The 14050-nt window shown below is 42.5% G+C and overlaps 1 protein-coding gene and 1 long non-coding RNA gene across 6 annotated transcripts in view; one reads left to right on the top strand and one right to left on the bottom strand.

Moving 5' to 3' along the window:
• Positions 1–8203, bottom strand: part of LOC123780105 (uncharacterized) — a 59066-nt gene extending 50863 nt beyond the window's left edge. Inside the window, exon 1 of the long non-coding RNA XR_006776328.2 lies at positions 7988–8203. This is a non-coding gene — a long non-coding RNA (uncharacterized LOC123780105). The remainder of the gene's footprint in view (positions 1–7987) is intronic.
• Positions 8204–8425: 222 nt separating this feature from the next.
• GK (glycerol kinase) overlaps positions 8426–14050 on the top strand; it is a 70551-nt gene continuing 64926 nt past the window's right edge. For 3 of the 5 annotated variants that reach the window (XM_045778902.2, XM_045778901.2, XM_045778904.2), the window contains exon 1: positions 8427–8676. In XM_045778902.2, the coding sequence (XP_045634858.1) occupies positions 8599–8676 (78 nt within the window). In that variant the 5' untranslated portion in view covers positions 8427–8598. Of the gene's footprint in view, positions 8677–14050 lie in introns of all 5 variants that reach the window. The other 2 variants (XM_045778900.2, XM_045778905.2) reach the window with 2 other exon arrangements.

The raw sequence follows: 14050 nt of genomic DNA, 5'->3' as shown, positions 1-14050 counted from the left end.
ATTTTTTTTAAGGCATCTCCCCTAAGTTAAAATTGTAATTATATACCCAGAGGGAAAGAAACAAACTGAGGAAAGTGTAGCCAGATGGGTAGATCAACCTATGATCTCATTTAAGTTGCAACCCAATTCCTTGAGGGATTAAAAGCTACTGTTTTTATCCTGCAAATCTTTCCAAAACTAGAAATAAAGCCCCAGAAACAACCAACAATCCTTCAACCTGTCCTTTTCACCAATCCCAAAATATCCACTATTTATCTCAAAAGTCTTGTAATGTCTCTGGGAACTCCTATGTAGATCAGCCTCTATTCCTAAAACTTGGAGGGAGGCCTGGGGGAGTTTTTTAAAATTACAAATGGCTCTAGAAGCACTCTTGCCCAAAATCTAGCCCCTAGCTTCCAAAACGTTACTTGTCAAGAATAGATACAAACGGTAAGTGCCTTCTCCACAAATACTGGTAGAAAAAGTTTTAGCTCTCTGAGCAGGGAAACAACTGATTCCATCTGCCGGAAAAACACTTTGGATCCAATTGTCCTTTTATAAACTAGTGAGTTCTGATTATCCTACTTGTCTCATGACTAAAAAATTTATTCTATTTTTTTTAAGATTTTATGTGTAAGTAACCTCTACCCCCAATGTGGGGCTCAAACTCACACCCCCAAGATCAAGAATCCCACACTCTTCTGACTGAGCCAGCCAGGTACCCCTCATGGCTAAAAAATTTAAAACAGTAGCTTTAAGGTCACCATTTGTGTCTGTCTTTATGATCATAGGCGTCATACATGTGTGGCATTTACCACCTCTGAATGGTATTGCCAAAATTAATTTATAAAAGAGCTCTGCTTAATTGGCTTAAAGAAAATTAGTGCTTATATAAATTAAATTCTCAGAGATTTCTTTCAAATTCATGTGATCTAAGATTAATCCTTAATATATAAAAGCTAATTGAAGTTGGTTGGTTTAATTAAAACAGGCATGTTTTTAGAGTTGCCAGTATTAAATATAAAACTTTTATTCTACCTAGGTTTGCTAGAAGTCAAATTAGCTCATGTTATCTCTGTTGCAGAATTTGTCAGCAAGGAATATAACTTAAAGGTGACGGCTAGCTGTTTAGTGTCTTGTGAAGTTTTCATGACTAATCCAAACATAATTGTTAAGAACAAGTGAATTAAATAGATGTAAGTAAAATAAAAGTTTGTAAATGAACTTTTCAGCAATATTTATGTCTACTTAAATAGTTTCCCCAAATCCTTTTTGGTAACTTAAAACCCTAGTTTTGTTAAGTTAAATTACGTGATAGATAGTCTTTAAATATCTAGATCATTTCCAAATCAGATAAAATACTGAAACTTTAATTACTAAAACATAAGCTTATTTACTTTTGACTTCATATTATAGGAACTGAAGATATTTAGGTCTACTGGTAAACATGTTTTGTGCCATTCTGAGAAATTTACCATAAGAAGGCATATGTTTCTAAAAATGATGAAATGTATTCATAAATTTGCCAGTCTAAAGAATGCTGGAATAGGGGTGCCTGGCTGGCCCAGTCAGTGGAGCGTGCAATTCTTGATCTCGGGGTTGTGATTTCAAGTCTCATGCTGGGTGTAGAGACTGCTTAAAAATAAAATCTTAAAAGGAAAAAAAGGGGGGCACCTGGCTGGATCCGTTGGTAGAGCATTCAACTCTTGATCTCAGGGTCATGGGTTCGAGCTCCACATTGGGGGTGGAGATTACTTAAAAATAAATAAATAAATAAAATCTTAAAAGAAATAGAATGCTAGTATAGCAGTTCATAATTGCTTACTTCTTAGTTTTCATTAGAAATTAAGGTTTCCAGGGATGCCTGGGTGGCTCAGTCAGTTAAGCGTCTGCCTTCGTCTCAGGTCATGTGATCCCAGGGTCCTGGCATCCAGTCCCATATTGGGCTCCTTGCTCAGTGGGGAGCCTGCTTCTCCCTCTGCCTCGCCCCCCCCCCGCTTGTGCTCTATTTCTCTGACAAATAAATAAAATATTTTAAAAAAAGAAATTAAGGTTTCCAAGGGCACCTGGGTGGCTCAGTTAAGTGTCTGACTCTTGATTTCGGCTCAGGTCATGATCTCAGGGTTGTGAGATCGAGCCCCGTGTCCGGTTCTGCACTGGGTGTGGAACCTACTTAAGATTCTCTCTCTCTCCTCTCCCTCTGACCTCCACCCTCTGCCCACCCCTCACTCGCACACACTCTAAAAAAAAAAGAAGAAGAAGAAGAAAAGAAATTAAGGTTTCCTGGGGTGTCTGGCTGGCTCAATTGGTAGAGCATGTGACTCTTGATCTTGGGATCATGTGTTTGAGCCCCATGTTGGGTGTAGAGATCATTTAAAAAAGAAAAATAAGGTTCCTAAAAGTTAAGAATTCTACTAAATATAATTCAAGCTACTAGAAATAATAAGGAAACACTTTCATATACCAAGAAAGTAGGATGTTATGTGTTTGGTAAGAAAAGATATGAGAAATGGAGATGTGCTTTTTGTTGAGGGAAAAGAAAGTTTTGTCCTAAAGCAAGGCTGGTTATTTAAAGAGGGAAAACATACACAAAATCTGAACATTGTAGGAAGTTTGTGAAAAGGGAATCTTTGAAAAAAATTGTATGCATGGTCAGGACTACAGTTGGAATGAATGAATTCTTTTCATTATACAATGGAATATTACTCAGCCATCAGAAAGAACGATTACCCAACATTTGCAGCAACATGGATGGGACTGGAGGAGATTATGCTAAGTGAAATAAGTCAAGCAGAGAAAGACAATTTTTTGGTTTCACTCATTTATGGAACGTAAGAAGTAGGAAGATCGGTAGAAGAAAGGGAAGAAGAAAGGGGGGTAAACAGAAGGGGGAATGAACCACGAGAGACTATGGACTCCGGGAAACAAACTGAGGGCTTCAGAGGGGATGGCGGTGGGGGACTGGGATAGGCCAGTGATGGTAGTAAGGAGGGCACATATCACATGGTGCACTGGGTGTTACACGCAAACAATGAATCATGGAACACTACATCAAAAACTAATGATGTTCTGTATGGTGACTAACATAACATAATGAAAACTTATTATAAAAAAAAGAGAATGAGTTCTTGTCAGGCCCCTGAGATGGAGAGTCGCACGCTCTACCTCTACGGACGGAACCAGCCAGGTGCCCCTGGAATGAATGAGTTTTGTCAAAGGTACACTGGTACAAGACTGGAACTGGTTTCCTCTCGCTGTTAAAACAACAAAGTGTTCTTAGATTATTGGTCCACTCTAAATAAGAAATTATAAACAAAGGTTTTTGTCTTTAATGTACTCTAGGTAAGAAAACTGAAGTTTCAAGATGTTTTGTCTTTATCAGGTCTTTGATTACTTAAGGAAACTGAATCTTCTCAATATTAAAAGAGCTAAGTTTTGCTAAGAACTAGGTAACCTTCTGTATTTGCCTTTAGAATCTTTTATTGTCACCTTGGATAATAAATAAAAGAGTATTAAGTTTTGTAATTATCTGTGATCCTATTTAGGCATGTGTTTTAAAAACTTCTGATATTTTTAACAAACTTCCCCCAATTCAAATTCTAAATGAAGTCTTTTTGAATAAATTATCAAATTACCAAAGCACTGTCAGGTAAGTGATGATAAACCTTCTTAGGTTATATTGTATGGATGAATTGCTGTTAATATAACTGCTCTAGAAATAATAGGAAATTCTTAAAGTTTTAATATGTCCTGGTACAATGTTATCACTTGTAATTCAAATTATTAAAGTGTTGTGTGTCACAGAAATAACCAAATTTCTTTGTCAATTGCATTGTAATGAACTCTCATGGATCTTGAACCATGGCCATTTTGAGTCTTTTGTCATTTACAGTTCTTGTTTTATACTTGATGCTCTTGCAAATGTGTTTCAGCTTCAAGGAGATTCATGGAAAGGACTTTTGACAATACAGGTTTCTGATAACCTTAAGATCAAAAAACTGAACTGGATAAGAATTTCTGTAACTAGTGCGAAACCTGGATTCAAGCAACAAGAATTGGGGCGCCTGGGTAGCGCAGTCCTTAAGCGTCTGCCTTCAGCTCAGGGCGTGATCCCGGCATTCTGGGATCGAGCCCCACATCAGGCTCCTCCACTGGGAGCCTGCTTCTTCCTCTCCCACTCCCCCTGCTTGTGTTCTCTCTCTCTCTCTCTTTCTCTCTCTCTCTCTCTCTCTCTCTCGCTGGCTGTCTCTCTGTCAAATAAATAAATAAAATCTTTAAAAAAAAAAAGCAAGAATTAATAACCCGGGCCCGAATAAACTGAGGAAGATGATCATAGTTTTTATGACTCTTGTTTGAAACATTGCTGGTTTTCTAATGTTTGCTCTTCCAGATTTAAGGACACTCTCTCTTAAGCTATTTATGACTTAAAGACATTTGATAAAATATGCCTTTGTGAACAAATATGAAACAATTATCTTTTTCTCCCTACCCGATCCCTCCAGAGTTTAGAAACTCTTGGTGAATATACTTATTTTAATGGCAATTATAGTTATTTGCAAAATTTATTCAGAATCTGCTCTCCTTGTAACAGAACACCATTGCAAACATTGGTTATATTACCAAGGCTTTGACTGGAATGTTATATTTGAGAGAGAAGTGCGTACACTCAGATATGACCAAATAGCTTGAGGGAACTAAGGTTGGTTTTATGGAGCCAATGAAGCCCCTTGGAAAAATAAGCCTGATACCTTGCTTACAGGATTCCCTGCAGCCTTACCAGATGAGTAAGGAATGTCACTTCCTGGCAGGCGCAGGAACCTCAGGATATTTGGGAGACCTCAAGAAGGGAGGATTCACCCAAATCCATAGCGATTAATTACACACAAGTTGGATGGCAACCATTTGGGTTGGCTTCTTAGCTTGAATGCTGTTGAAAGTCCAATCTAAAATTCCTTATGAAAAGTTTCAGGAAAGCTGATTTAAAAGAAGCTATGGAGTCAATCACTATTCTTGCTACACTTTTGAAAATAATCAGGCCAAGGTGTTGAAATTGGACTTACTTTACAAATGAGTATTCATTTGGCTAATTTAAGTGGAAATGAGGGTGATTTTAGGGAGTGTTAAAAAACAAAACCCAACTGAATAAATCTGAAGATCTAATTGGTTTTATTAAATGAATCGTGAATCAAGCAGCATCCCATCTAGAAAATAGAGGGAAGCTTTGAGAAATTGTACAAAATGGAAGGGGCTTATAGGAAGGAGGGTGGGGCCTGAAAGTTATGAGTAAAAGAAAAGGATTGTTCCAGGCAAGGTCACTTTCCCTTCGGGGGAAGAAGCAGGGAGTCTTATCATGCAGATTACTTCATCTTCCTTTGGGGGATGGAGAGGCCCCAAGTGACAGACTCTTTGGAGCTGATGAGGAAAATTCCTGACTCACCAGTTAAGATTACGTTTCTGGATTTGCAACGAGGTAGATGGAACTAGAGGGTATTTTGCTAAGTGAAATAAGTCGCTCAAAGACAATTATCATATGAGCTCTTATGTGAATTTAAGAAACAAAACAGAGGATCATAGGGAAAGAGAGGACAAAGCAAAACAAGACGAAATCCGAGAGGGAGACAAACGGTAAGAGACTCTTAATCATAGGAAACAAACTGAGAGTTGCTGGAGGGAAGGGGGTAGAGGGATGGGGGTAACTGGGTGATGGACAGTAAGGAGGGCAGGTGATATAATAAGCACTGGGTGTTATATAAGATGGATGAATTACTGACCCCTACCTCTGAAACTAGTAATACATTATATGTTAATTAATTGAATTTAAATTTAAAAAAATTACATTTCTGGGGGAGACTGAAACTGAAATTAAATTAGGTGTTAGTTTACAGTTTGGGAACTTGGCCTAAGTAACACCATTTTGGGCCTGTGGTTTTCTTTTGAAAAAGAGAAAAAATATATATATTTCAGTAATACATGTGTGCGGGTGTTAGATTCTAGTTCTGATTGAGGGTTTGTTGTTTCCCTATGAAACTGGGCTGGATCCTGAATTCTGGTTTCCTCATATATCTGGCTGTGACTCTCCAACTAAGGTTTCTAATTTTCTTTCCTTCTTTTGACTTGGAATCACTGAGAACTAAAATTGCTGTTTTGGGGACACCCGGGTGGCTCAGTCGCTTAAGTGTCTGCATGATCTCTGGGTCCTGGGATCCAGCCTCGCATGGGGCTCCCTGCTCAGCGGGGAGTCTGCTTCTCCCTCTGCCCCTCCCCACCATGTGCTTTCCTCTCTGCCAAATAAATAAATAAAGTCTTTTTTTAAAAAAATTGCCGTTTTTCCTGAAGCCCTGCAAACTGAAGCTAGACAACTTGGGATAAACCAGAGAAATTGCCACAACAGCCCACGTTTAGACCATCTTCGTGCCTTTTGCTGTATGGGCCACTCAGAAAGATCACCAAAGATATTCAGACTGCAAACCAGGAAAATTTATCAGATTGCCACTGCCTACTCTTACTCTCTGAAGATGCTGTAAGCCTAACAATCTAGAAATCTTCTCACTGGTAGCACTCAGGACCACACTGGGTTTATAATTTGCTCCAACCAATAACGCTTGTTTCCTTTGTTTTTCTTTTATTTCCATAGAGATGCCTCTTTTTAATTACCTGATTACTTGCACAATATGGGCCTAATTTTTGGAACCCCCTTGAAAGACCACCTCCTGAAATGAGACACAACTGTTTAACTGAATTGACCTATTTTCAAAAGACTAGTTCCTGAGATATGGAGCAGACCTCTCTCTTAAGGTCCAGAACAGAACATTGAACTCTGGTTACCAGGGAATAATACTGATGTCTGATATTTTTCTAAAAAAAATCTTGATCAAAGGGGAATTGTATAAAATTTCTGGACATAAGATTCTCCATTCTGAAGCTCCATTTTTCTTTCCAACACATGAACTCTTGAACTGGGCCAGGAGCAGCAATTGTTTTACAAACAGTTGGTCATAAAGTTTGAGCAGAGGAACTGGCATTCAGATCCTACGATCAAGTGAATTAATACATACCAGAGACAGGTTTGTTTGATGGCACCAATAAAATAATCAATAAGATAGTAATCAGAAGTGGCTCCACTGGTTAGCACCAAAGGAGCAGTTTTTTTCACTTCTTTATCTAAATCATGTAATCACCCCTTCCTTCTTGCTCATCAAAACCCCTTGCTTTCCCTACGTGACCAAGACCCTTTTCTGATTTCTCCGGAATCTGTGCACCTCAGTTGCAATTCTGAGACCCCAAATAAAGGCCTTTGTTCTTTTTCAGTTTTGCCTCCTTTACTCAGTTGATAAAATGATATGCAAATAGAATAAGACAATGCAAAACGCATAGCATGGAAAGATAAATTGTTTTGGAAACATTTTTCAAAAATGTAAATATGCATAAAAACATATTTATGTATAAATGTATGTACTAAATATAAAACAAATATATGCGCACAGGCGCGCCCGCAAACACACACACACACACACACACACACACACACACACACACACACCTGGAGTTGTCAACTATTTCTCACAGTGGGTCTTGATTCAAAGTTTGAAAAGTCCCTGAAACAGAGGACTCAAAAGGATCCTGGCAAGGGAAATTCAAGGCCAAATAAGAGAGCCCCTTTCCTCTCCCTTTGCAATGTAGAGCAGTTAATGGAGGGAGAGAAAATGGCGTGGGAAGGAGGGGACACCGGAGTGAGGTCAAGCGAGGAGCAAAGGGCGTATCAGGACGGGGAGGTGCCGGATGCCCGATTGTCAACTGAAGGACCCGGGAAGGTTGATTCTGCAATCTTCCCTTAAATGCTAAAGCCAAAGAACTTCCGCGTTCCTCGTCCTGAAAAGCGTACAAAGATGGGGATTCGCCGTGCTCCCGGAGGTCACACTACATGGGGCCAGTTCCCGCGCAGGGAATTATTATCCAGGGCACGGAGACGGGAGGTGGGCGGGGCGTGGGAAGCGCGGGAAGGCCTGACCTGGTCAGTCTTCAGAGCGACTCACGTCGTGCTCTGCACAGCCCACCAGAGGAACCAGCAGCTCTGCACTCTGGGACCCATTCGCGGGAGGGAGCCCCACGGCGCGGGTTGGGAGTTGTGCGCTTTCCAAGGGCCAGCCGCGCTCCCAGCCAAAGGGCAGCACCCGCCTCCGCCTCCGCCTCCGCCTCCGCCCCCGGCCCTGGCCCTGCGGCAGGAAGGCTCGGCCTCCGGGTCGCCGGAGCCCACGTGACCTGCTGCGCGGGCCACCGCCTCCGCCGCGCCCAGGCCCCGCCCCTGTGACGTCTCACCGCTCTCTGATTGTCGGAACGTTCCGCCTCTTTCTGCGTTCGCTAATTGGCTGGCCCGGCAGGCAGCGCCCCCCCCCCGCCACGCCCCCGGAGTCGTGGGGAACGCGTTTGGGGGCGGGGCCTGGGTCGGAGGGGCGGGGTGAGAAGGTTCCGCGCGGGTAAAGGGGCTGCCTGGAGCGCGGTCCGAGCGTTCTGCCGTCGCACGCCGCCTCGCCTTCCCGGCTCGCAGCCTGCCCCTCCCCCCGCCCGCCGCCGTCACCCGGGAAACGGGCCGCGATAGCCGGCTGACCCGAAGCTGGTTTCATGGCAGCCGCGAAGAAAGCAGTTTTGGGGCCATTGGTGGGGGCAGTGGACCAGGGCACCAGCTCAACGCGCTTTTTGGTGAGCCCAGGGTGACATTTGAGGAGGCGCTGAGCCGAGGCGGGAGCCCAGGGACCTTGGGTCTGGCTGTCGAGTCCCCATCCTGCGCCTTCCGCGACCCCGGGCCCCGGGTCGCTAGGCAGAGGGTGGAGGCCAAGGCCCCCAGAGCGGGACCTGCCACGCTGGAGCTGCCCTGAGTGGGCCTGGGGGACCTCGGCCTCTCGCGACCCCCCGCGGCCGAGTTGAGCAGTCCTGGCCTTGGTGGTGGAGCCGGGTCACCTACTAATAGGGGACTCCACCCCCAAAGGGAGCTAGGACTCGCCGAGCATCCGTGCTGAGCGGCCCGCCTACAGCCAGGGACAGGTGGCCACATTGACCGCTACTGCGGGCTTCCCCAGCAGCATTTGGCCTGCGGGGCGCAGGACGTCCTTGGATGGGGCGAAAGCTGTGTCACGGCTTTGGTAGCCTAACACAGCGTCCTTTGGAGCAGTAGAACGAATATAGTATTGGCGTGATGATGCGTTGTCATCCTCTCCCACAGAAATTGCAGAAGGTGGAATGCCGGCGTGGTGGGGTGGGGGGGCGGCGCTGAACACATTAGGAAAAAGTCACACTACACTGCTTTTACCAGCATCTTTATTTAATTTCGGAGACTCGAAAATTTCAGTTCTGATACTTTGCCGGTTACAAACAGATGGTTTTCTCCGTGCTTCACAGCATAAAGTGACAGGAAAATTCTGTTTCTCTTTTTATTTACCGTATATGACAGCAGTTTTATCACAACGGAGTGCTATTTAAGGGACTCCGCTTATTAGTATGTTTTGTGCAATTAGGAAACTTGCTCCTAAAGTGATCTAGCAGCGAGTTTAGTAAGATAATTTAAAAGTAATTTAAATAAATGGTGGTTAAGAACTCAAGCTTTCAATGGACATTTGACTCAGTTGACAGGTTGATGTAAATATTGAATGATTATTTAGCTATGTCTTCACTTTCCTTCAAATCATTTTTTCGTGCATTATTTTGTATGTGTATATATCTGTGCATATATGTATACATTATATATAAAGTTTACACGTTTTTTCCAAGTTCTGTTGAGCTGACCACTTGACTAAAACCTGCATTTGTGCCTTCATTTTGATACTTGTCTCCCTTGTCTAAAGTGAAAAGCTTTCAGTCCAATTTTAGTTTGAATCTTCTTTAATGACTTACCCTGGTTTGAGCTGCTGAGACATAGTTCTACTGCCTCTTATATTGCTTATCTTTTGATCACCCAGGGCAGGTTTCACTTTGTCTTATTTTCATATCAATGTTTGTAAAGTAATCCTGAATCATAAATAAGATAGTCTAACTGGATTTGATTAATATATAAAATACACAATCATCATTACCATCTCCCCAAATGAAGAAAGACCATTAAGACATGTGTGTTAACTGTGGGTTAATTTTTGAAATCATATTCAAGAATTGCCCACACAAATGCCCGTAGGGGCCAGCCAGGTAGAAGGTGGAGAGCAGACTCAGGCCAAGGGGACAGCCTACAGCTGCCAAGCAGGAACACCAGCCTAGTGTTGCCAGATCTTCAAGTTCTTTAAGAAAAGCTGATAGTCTAGAGTTTTCAGTGAACTCTTTCTGTTCTTAAATGTTGGCAACTAGTTCATAAAGCATGGTGGGGGCCAAACTCAGCATGGCGATTGTTCTCAAGTTTATACAGCTTTCGCCCTCTGTGAATATGGGTAAAGTATTTCATAACTTTGTAGGCTTCCTTTTTAGGAGCCAGCCTTATGTGCTTGTCTTCCTTTTGACTCTTCACAGCTGCTGTCCATGTAGCCCAGTAATCTTCTTTATCCACTGCAGGTTGTTCCTCAGATTCTGCTGCCCCAAGAGGCATCTTTCTGCATTGGTGGGGGAAGAATTCGTCAACTTCATGTTATCACAATCATTTGTTCAGTGTGTGACATGGACAACACAAGCCCCCGGAAGTTGGGTTCTCTTTACTGGGCCCTGTATAGCATGATCTCATTGAGTAAACTAAGGTGAAAATTCCCAAGATTCCCATCCTGCTTATAGAATGATGCATAAAAGTTGATCAAGTAAGTTTTCTGCTTCTTGAGAAACAACTATGAAAGCATGCTTCACAGGTAGATAAAAGACTTAGAGATCATGTGTGAAATCGAACAGAACTTAGGAACGGTCTAGTGAGGTGTTTTCTTCTTTGGTTATAAGGAAAGCGGTTGCTAAACCACTCCCTGCAAAATGCAGATAATAGATTTGCTGAATACGTGCTTCAATCCCAGGGTGATTCCCAGGAGTTGTTCCAGTCATTTTGTTCTGTGTTGTAATTATGACTCAAAACTCATTGCTTACCTTCTCAGGAAAGAATACAGTGGATACAGACTGTTATAAGGAGCCTACAAAGTTAAAGGTGTTTGAGTAACTTCCTGACCATTATTCATTAGATTGGCGTACCGCATTCAACTTTTACAAGACCCATAACCTCTGCAAGCTTTCTTCTTCCTTTTTCTGTACTAGCAATGTTAGCTTTCTCCCATGATGGACACAAGATTTCTTTATTCATGCTCTTTCATCTGAGCAAATTGCCTCCTCCCGTTCCCCAGATCTGCTGCTTGAAATTCAAGTCTACCTCCAAATGGTGCTTCAACGGCCATCTCTTAGCAGGTCTTCCTCAAACCCTTGGAATGTCTACCCCTTCCTATTCGACGTTTCCTAAACCTCTATTCCTAGCTCTTCTCACCTTCTCTCTATTATAGTTATATACCTGTTGTACTTTGGAGCAGGGACCTCTTTTGAAGTCTTGTTGGTCTCTGTTCCTTAAAACATCTTGGTCAACACCACAAAGGAACGCGTGTTTTGTCTGCGGGGAGCTCTTGCTACATATCTATCGAATAGATGTTTATTTCTCTTTAATAGGCTAACTGAATTTTGATTCTTTTTTTTTTTTTACCTTGCCAAAAAATCCTGAAACTTCGTGACTTGGGTATGCTTGATTATTTCCTTTCTCCTGTTTTAGGAGTAGACCTGCCCTTCTAGAACATGCTCACTTCTAGCTCTCGAAGAGTCCCCCCTGCGACCCTATGCGTAGGCTTTGTGCTGAAGGGAGAATTCCATACTTGTCTGATAGGAAAGTGAATTGAGGTTGGCACGTGATTACTCAGATTACAGAATAGGAACTTCTTGGAAAGAGAATCAGTGTAACAGGTTTTAAGGAGGGGCCAGGCCATTTCTTTAGAAGACCAAAGTTTCAGCTGAAACAGTCAACTTCCTTCTTTCATTTGGTAACTTTGTTTTTCCCCCCTTTAAGTTGGATGTTACAAAAAGCAAAGGCTTGGAATGTGTTGCGACTTGAAATGTGTTGGATGTAGCAGTTGAGGATTTTTCCAGCATTATCTCATTTAATCCTCCTAACAACCGTGATGTACGTAGTATTATTAAGCTCCTTTCCATGGGTTATTGGACTGTGCTGAAGACTGTGCCCAAGGTCGCAGAGTAACGGGTGGAACTAGGATTCAAGACCAGGTCTGCTGCACTCAGAAAGAAGGCTGTCCTCCTAATTCCTGCCCTAGGCTTCCTGGCTGCCTGGAGCGCTGTGAAGGGCAGATGAGAGGCTGGGGAAGGCCGCTCACCACCTTTCACGTGTCCGTTCTGATTACAATCACAGGTGAATCTTCACCAAGAAAAACATACGCATGCATTCGTTTCGCAATATGTTAAAAAAAAATGTTGCCTTTGAATAAGTCTCGCTGGTTTTGATCATATGTGACTCAGATTCAGCGGGTCCTGGGCAGGGCTCAGGTGTAGTCACCGTGGATAATGGTTGCACAACCATTTTTGTTCCAATAGCCAGCATCTCCAAGCATGGCTAGAACTGTAGTTCTGTGCTTGCTGTGGCAGGAAGCATTGCCTTGGCCCCCATTGTTCCATCATACTTCGAGATTTCATCAGGCTTAGGGACTGATTTCCGCTTTCTTTCTTTCGACATGTATTTATTAAGCACCCATGAGGGGCTGGGGACTAATGAACAGTAAATTTGGTAAAAACTCATCTGGTTCCTAGGTAGAACGAGGCCACTGTTGTTATAAGTGCAATCGTGTTTCTTTTGTGTGTTCTTTTTTCCACTAGGTTGGCTTATTTTCTTGCCCATCACCTTAAACAAATGGCAAGAACACAGTGTCATCACAGAGCTGCCACCCCCTCGCTCTCTTGTCTCCCATAGCATTGCATGTTAAGAGCTTTCAGTGTTGAGCTCCTTAAAGGGCGGGATGGTATCTCTTTTTTCCTCCCCAAAGCCTAACACAGCAACTCGCGTGTAGTGGATGCTCCCTGCATGACGACATCCGAGCCCTTCACATGTGTTGACTTGAACTCTAGGATTGGAAGACTAGGAAGGGTAAAATTTGTGGAGTCTTGGAAAAAGTCTAATTTAGCAGCTCTAGCTGTGTTCAATATAGTATATGCTATTTAATACGGTTTCATTTTTAAGAAAAATATAATGTCATTTGCCATGTTTTCCTTACTTCTGTGGCTTGTTGGAAGATGCCAGTATGCCGTTTGTGGTCAAGTTGGCAATGTAATACATTCGTAGCTAGTATTTTTATTTTAGGTCATTCAAATTTATGTAGTATCATAGAGTTCTAGAGAAGGAGTTTACATTCCTGAAAACTGTTTTATCACATAGTGAAGCCGAGTGCGGTGTAAAAGCGTAGGCCAGTGGGGAAGTCATGTGAAGAGGGAAATGAATGTGCATGTTTATGATGGGCTGGCTGAGTTAGTCATAGGATGAGTGAGCAAGGGTAAGTGAATTCATCTTTGGACCCTAAGGGACAGTTTCTTAGTAAGGACAGCATGTCCTTACTTTACCACTGTCCTTCTAAGACAAGGAAGGCATGCGTTGTTTAAGAAAGTCCTTAAATAGCTTTTTATAAAAATTATTTTCCTTGTGTCTTCACTTTTTAAGCCATCCCTCTCCCGCAAAGCTGGAATTGAGTCATGAATTAGGCTTAGTGGTGACTATAGAGCTGGTGACTTCTAATTCTACCACTTGAAGATAATAGTAGTAGTAGCTCTAATAATAATAATAATAAGCATTAGTAGTAGCAGCAGCAGCAGTAGCGGTGACATTTTTGGGGTGTATGCTATGTGCCTGCACTGCTAAATTCCTTTCCTACGTTCACTTTTTCTTCAGTTTTTTTTTATTTTTAAGATTTTATGTTTTGCGAGCGAGAGAATGTGCACATACACGTGTGTGTGCACATGGAAATAGGAAGAGGGGCAGAAGGGGAGGGGGAGGAAGGTGGAAAGAATCTCAAGCAGACTCCCCGCGAAGCAGGGAGCCCATTGCAATGGGCTCCATCCCAGGACCCTGAGATCAGGACTTGAG

The sequence above is a fragment of the Ursus americanus genome, chromosome X (assembly GCF_024610735.1).
Source record: "Ursus americanus isolate L20-20 chromosome X, mUrsAme1.1.p, whole genome shotgun sequence".
Taxonomy (NCBI): Eukaryota; Metazoa; Chordata; class Mammalia; order Carnivora; family Ursidae; genus Ursus; species Ursus americanus.
Note: the sequence above shows the minus strand (reverse complement) of the source record. Positions and strands in the feature narration are given on the sequence as shown.